The sequence below is a fragment of the Otolemur garnettii genome, unplaced genomic scaffold (assembly GCF_000181295.1).
Source record: "Otolemur garnettii isolate 467f Iridium unplaced genomic scaffold, OtoGar3 scaffold00166, whole genome shotgun sequence".
Lineage (NCBI taxonomy): Eukaryota > Metazoa > Chordata > Mammalia > Primates > Galagidae > Otolemur > Otolemur garnettii.
The window spans coordinates 96,350-102,031 of record NW_003852561.1 but is presented as its reverse complement, the minus strand read 5'-3'; the positions used below and the strand labels follow the sequence as shown (position 1 = coordinate 102,031).

Genomic DNA, 5,682 nt, shown 5'->3' with positions numbered 1-5,682 from the left:
GCCCAAGAATTGGAGTTTGCTCTGAACTGTGACGTCAGGCACTCTACCTGGGGCAACATAATGAGACTCTGTCTCAAAAAAAAAAAAAAAAAAAAAAAAAAAAAATTCAGATTTGACTTTTTTACTTCAAGAAGTTTATAAATTGGTTCAGAACTGTAAGATTAAAAGAAAACTAAAACACAATGATTTTCTTTAAAAAATCATTAAATACTCAATTATACAGATAATAACTGCTATACAGTCATCTCAGGCTAGGAGTGTATCATCAAAGGCTTCAGACTAAAGTTATAAAATGAGTCTCCAGCTTAAATTGTGAAATGGAGGGAAGCAATAAGCCAATACCAACCCTTAGATTTAACATCAGTGTTTTGAAAACCAAAAAAATTTTGTACTTTAGGTTTCTTGCTCCTCTGTAAAAATTTCCAAAGTAGGCTCAGCACCTTGTGCGCCAGTCACATACACCAGAGCTAGAGAACTAGAATCCAGCCTGGGCTGGACATCGCTGGGCACTGTGCTGTGTGCCTGTAGTCCTAGCTACTTGGGAGGCTGAAGCAAGAGAAGCACTTAAGCCCAAGAGTATGAGGTTGCTGTGAGCTGTGACACCACAACACTCTACCCAGGGTAGCAACTTGAGACTGTCTTAAAAAAAAAAAAAATTCCAAAGTAGCAGCACATAAGGCTTGCATTCCCATGTAAAAAGATATCATCCCTTTTGTATATTCCAACTTGCTTAACCATTTGTAACTGCTTGGCCTCATTAAGCATTTACATCTCTCAACCCTGGCAGTAACAAGGGCCAAACTACAAACCCAGGAAGCAGATTCTTGTTTATGAAAGAGAATCCGAAAGAAAAGGCTTATGACAAATACAATTTTTAGGTGGTGCTTGTTGCCAAATGGATTACCATTTTTTTATATACTAAGTATAATTGGAAATATATTTTAAACCTTATTTCAAGAAATCTTAAATCATGTAAAATAGGAGAGGGGATACTTACAAAGAAAGTATAAGTTATGTAAGATCTATAACACTTTTTATTTTTCAGAGCTAGAGTCTTACTCTATCGCCATCAGTAGAGTACTGTAGTGTCACAGCTCATAGCAACCTCTAACGCCTGGGCTTAAGCGATTCTCTTGCCTCAGCTTCCTAAATAGCTGGGACTACAGGTGCCAACCACAACACCTGGCTATTTTTTGGTAGCAATTTGGCCAGGGGCTGGGTTTGAACCCGTCACTCTTGGTATATGGGGCTGGTGCTCTACCCACTGAGCCACAGGCGCCACCCTCATAACACTTTTTAAATGAATCACTGAAGAATAAATAGAGGCCAGATATGATGGCTCACCTGTAATTCTGGCACTTTTGGGTGGCCATGGCAGGACAAGGCCTGAGTTTGGGACCAGCCCAAGCAACATAACCAGACCCTAATTTTAAAGAATTAGCCAGGTGTAGTGACACACTCCTGTAATCCTGGCTATCTGGGAGGCTGAGTCAGGATTACTTGAGGCACAGGAAGTGGAGGCTGTACTTAGCTATAATCACACCACTGCACTTTCACCTTGGTGACAGAGTAAGATCCTGTCTCCCCAACAGCAAAGAAAAAACACTGTAAACATCATTCTGAGCCACAAGTATTCATTTGAATAATACTTAGAAATTTGTTTTTTCGCATTCATTTTCAAGTGTATATTCATTTCCATATTCTAATTTTTTTTATTTTTTCTTTAGAGACAGAGTCTCACTTTGTTGCCCGTGGTAGAGTACCATGGCATCAGAGCTCACAGCAACCTCAAACTCTTGGGCTCAAGCGATCCTCTTGCCTCAGTTTTTCATTTTTAGTAGAGACAGAGTCTCGCTTTTGGTCAGGTTGGTCTCAGAGCTCAAGCCATCCACCCACCTCAGCATCCCAGAGGGCAAGGATTACAGGCATGAGCCAATGGGCCTGACCTACATATTCTAACTAATTAGAGGGAATAAAGTAAGTGGCTATCTTTAATAGAATCTTTACAACACTTAATACAGTACTTGGTGTCACAGTATTTATCAAGGCTGAATGTGTACAGCTTTCTCTTGCCTCAGAGTAGCTTTCTGTATGCCTACGTATATGTTTTAAAAAGACTGATTCAATAGGTTAACAAACTTCCCCAAATAGTATTCTCTATTGTGCAAAATAAAGAACTTACGTGGAAAAAAAAAAGAACTTATGTGTACACAGAAAAAAAAAACTTATGCGTACCTTATATTCAGGCACGCAAAGCTTAAGTCAAGTATGCAGAGTTGACCACTGGAGCCATATATGTGAGATAATTAAAGGGATGTACAAGGAGTACAAAACACAATGGTGGACAAAGTGCCGACATATGAAGAGAGAAACTGAAAAGAAATTTCAGCATGTTGGGATCAGAACTGACAGCAACAAGAGGTTAAGGGAATTCCGATTAAGAAATGGATGAGTATTTTTGGATTCTACACAATGGTCAAAAGAGAATGTGAGCAAGAATTACTTTATAACAGATTGTTTTGTCTAAAGTATCAAATTCTACAGCTTACTCTACAAGTATAAGAATTGGTAAGATTCTCAAAACAAACCCTTTCTATCAAGGATTGGTCTAACGCATCGACAAACCAACTAAAGACCTAAGCTAGGGTGACCAGACGTCCCACTTTTGAATAATTTGTCCTGCGTCCCGCACGGTTTTAAAAAAATCCAGATTTTTGGAAAGAATGCACAAATGGGCAGGAGAACAAGAAGGGAATATATGGTTTTCGGCTGCCATGTGGCTATTTTGCCAGAATATGAGTTTTATATTATTTTGTTAATTTTATAATATTAAACTGTAATAATAACAAATAATTGTTGAGAAGTGATTATCGAGAACTGCTTATCAAAGTTTGCATTGTTGTCAGGCCCCGCCCTGCCCCCTGCCACGCCCCACCCTCCCACTCCACCCGACCTCCCACCATGTTGTCCCGCTTTACAAAGGTTAAAGTCTCATCACCCTAACCTAAGCCCCAGACAACTACAGGACAGCTTGTTTCCCAAATGAGAAAAGCACTAACATAAGAAACAGAATTTAAAAACAAAGGCAGACCCACAGTAAATAACCCAATAGATATTAACTATTTCCAAAATAGAATAAGTTGGCCAAGAAACAAACATAAAAAAACAAACAAATAAATTAATTTTCAGTACTTACGTCTTCTCTAGGTAGTTTATTCTCATTGTCCCCTTCGATTCTCACCCGAACCACACCAGATTTGTCCACAATTTCTTGAATAACTTTGCCGTTTTTCCCAATAACTTTTCCTTTAGTAAGAGAAAAAAATTATAATTGTTAAAAAAAAAAATTTCCTATCCTTTCAACACCAGCCCAAAAAACTTATGACTTGCTATCAAATTATAGCCACCAAGCAAAGCTTTGCCTTTTCACTTTCAATTAACTTACCCCGAAGACTACTAAGAATTTTGTTGCTTGGTCTGGAATTTCTTTCTTTTCTGTATGCCTGAGTATATTAACTGAAACTGACAGTGCTGCTCACATGTAAGAAATTCTCAAAGTCTAAATTTCTTTTATAACTGTATTGTTTCCATATTTTTAAATACCCAATCTATTTCAAAACTTTGGATATGTACATAAAGGCAAAGAGATTAATACACAATTAATTTGTGTACATAAAGGCAAAAAGATTAGTACACAATTAATTTGGCATTAATTGCTAGCAATTTGTTTATATTTATCTTGCTTTTATTTTCAGATTTGTATTTGTCCAAAAGATATCTGTGACTTGAATATAACTTCAGAATGAATATTACTGTTCAGTAAAATAAAATGTTGACAAATATTACATTCTACATCGGAAGGTTTTAAGTACTTCACAGCTATATACAAATCCATAAAGCATGTATGATAGAACGCTTATACAGTATGAAATACTGTAAAATGACATGAAATTCAAATTATTTACCTTCTCCACACTTAAAGTCTGTCCAACAGCACTAGTGAGTACACAGTAATTAAAGGAGAAATAAGGGTAAAGGTAGGGTGAAAATTCTCTTCCCCTGAAGAGCTTACTATCTAGTTATATAGATTACTATATATACTCATATAAAACAAGACTAATAAAATAAAATCAATATTGTGGAAGAAAATATTGAGGTAACCTTCACTATACAGAACAAATGTATCTCTTATAAAGTTAACAGCAACGACTTATTTATATCCACATTCCTGATTATTTTAATAAATCAGTTTCATAAAAGCTTGAATTAATTTTAACTGAAAGGGGTTAAATTGGAAGTTTGTCCTATCACATGCCTGAAAGAACAGTTTCCATTAAAGAATGAATTAGGAAATAATGGCAACAGAAATCTGGTCAACACAATACAAGCACTAAAATGAGATTTCTCTCTGGTATTCCTACTTTCAAACCACCTTCCCCATTAGTAACATTAAACTTAAAAGCAGTAGCCAGTGAACAGTAAAGAAAAAAAAAAAATACAGTAGGACAGGGGATTCACATGACGTGTGTCTTCTCTGAGAAGCCCTAACAGCAGCACATGAAAGCAACCTTCATTGTTAATACAGTAAAGCTCAAGCAGCAACTCCATCCTAGACCTTGCTAAAAATAAGCAAATTTCTCTGGGGGGTGGGGTAAATCGGGTTGATATACCATAATCCCACCCCCTACACTTCTGTCACTTCCGTCTTGTGAACTGAACCAGTTGAGAGTGATCATCCAACACCCTTTTGGGGTCCTTGGCAGGGACCTACCTTCAAGTTTTATTTAGTCCCACCAGAGACCGTCAATATTTTAATTGATCATTTCCATAGTTTATATTCCAGAGCATATTGACAAACTGAAGCAGACCTGTAGTATAAATTGAGCATTGAGTATAAATGCCAAAGGGATAGAGTAGAGAAGTGATTAAGGAAGGCCTACAAGAGGTGAAAGGTTTGGATCCATATTCAAATTATGTTCACGTATTTTTCTCTTTGATTTGGGAGGAGTTGGGAATGGTCAAGTCCTAGAACTCTTAAAACCCAAATGAATCCAGAACTCTCTCTGGAACTTACCCACCAAGTGCTCCTCATTACCTTTCATTTCTCATTCCTTTTTTCTCTCTCACTTGGACTAAGAATGCACTACTTTTGAAAAGACTGCTTCACCCATAAAACATTTGAGGAAAATACAGTATTATTACACATAATAACCAACAGAAATTTTTATACTACCCTTGAGTACTTCACCAACATGTAATGGTTGTTGCTAATTTCTGTACTTCCTAAAAAGCACATAACCCACCATCATCAAAGCCAACCAAGACAGGATAGAAGAAAGACAGAACAGGTACTCACATCACTGCACTGATAAATGAATAGAGAAGAAATCAGGGAACTATAAAAATAGTCTATTACTCTGTAAGTATCAGGAATTCTTACAATTAACACTAACACAACGCTGTAACAACAAGGCGATCATGTACAGAATGACTGGTTTGGAAAGAAATCCAAATCTCTTTCAAAAACCCACCACTAAATGTTTACAGGAGAGGAAACCTTAGTAAAGTTAAATTATATTCTATACCAACAGTTACCACAAGATTTAAGTATGGATCATTGTCAATAACTGAGTATTACCTATACAAGAAGATCATTTTCTGTTTCTTTCTTTTTTTTTTTTT

General features: G+C 36.6%; 1 protein-coding gene across 5 annotated transcripts in view; it reads right to left on the bottom strand.

The window, feature by feature from the left end:
• FXR1 (FMR1 autosomal homolog 1) overlaps positions 1-5,682 on the bottom strand; it is a 90,377-nt gene that overhangs the window by 26,255 nt on the left and 58,440 nt on the right. For all 5 annotated transcript variants that reach the window (XM_023519266.1, XM_012811577.2, XM_012811579.2 and 2 more), the window contains exon 10: positions 3,197-3,306. In XM_023519266.1, coding sequence (XP_023375034.1) covers positions 3,197-3,306 — 110 coding nt within the window. The remainder of the gene's footprint in view (positions 1-3,196; positions 3,307-5,682) is intronic.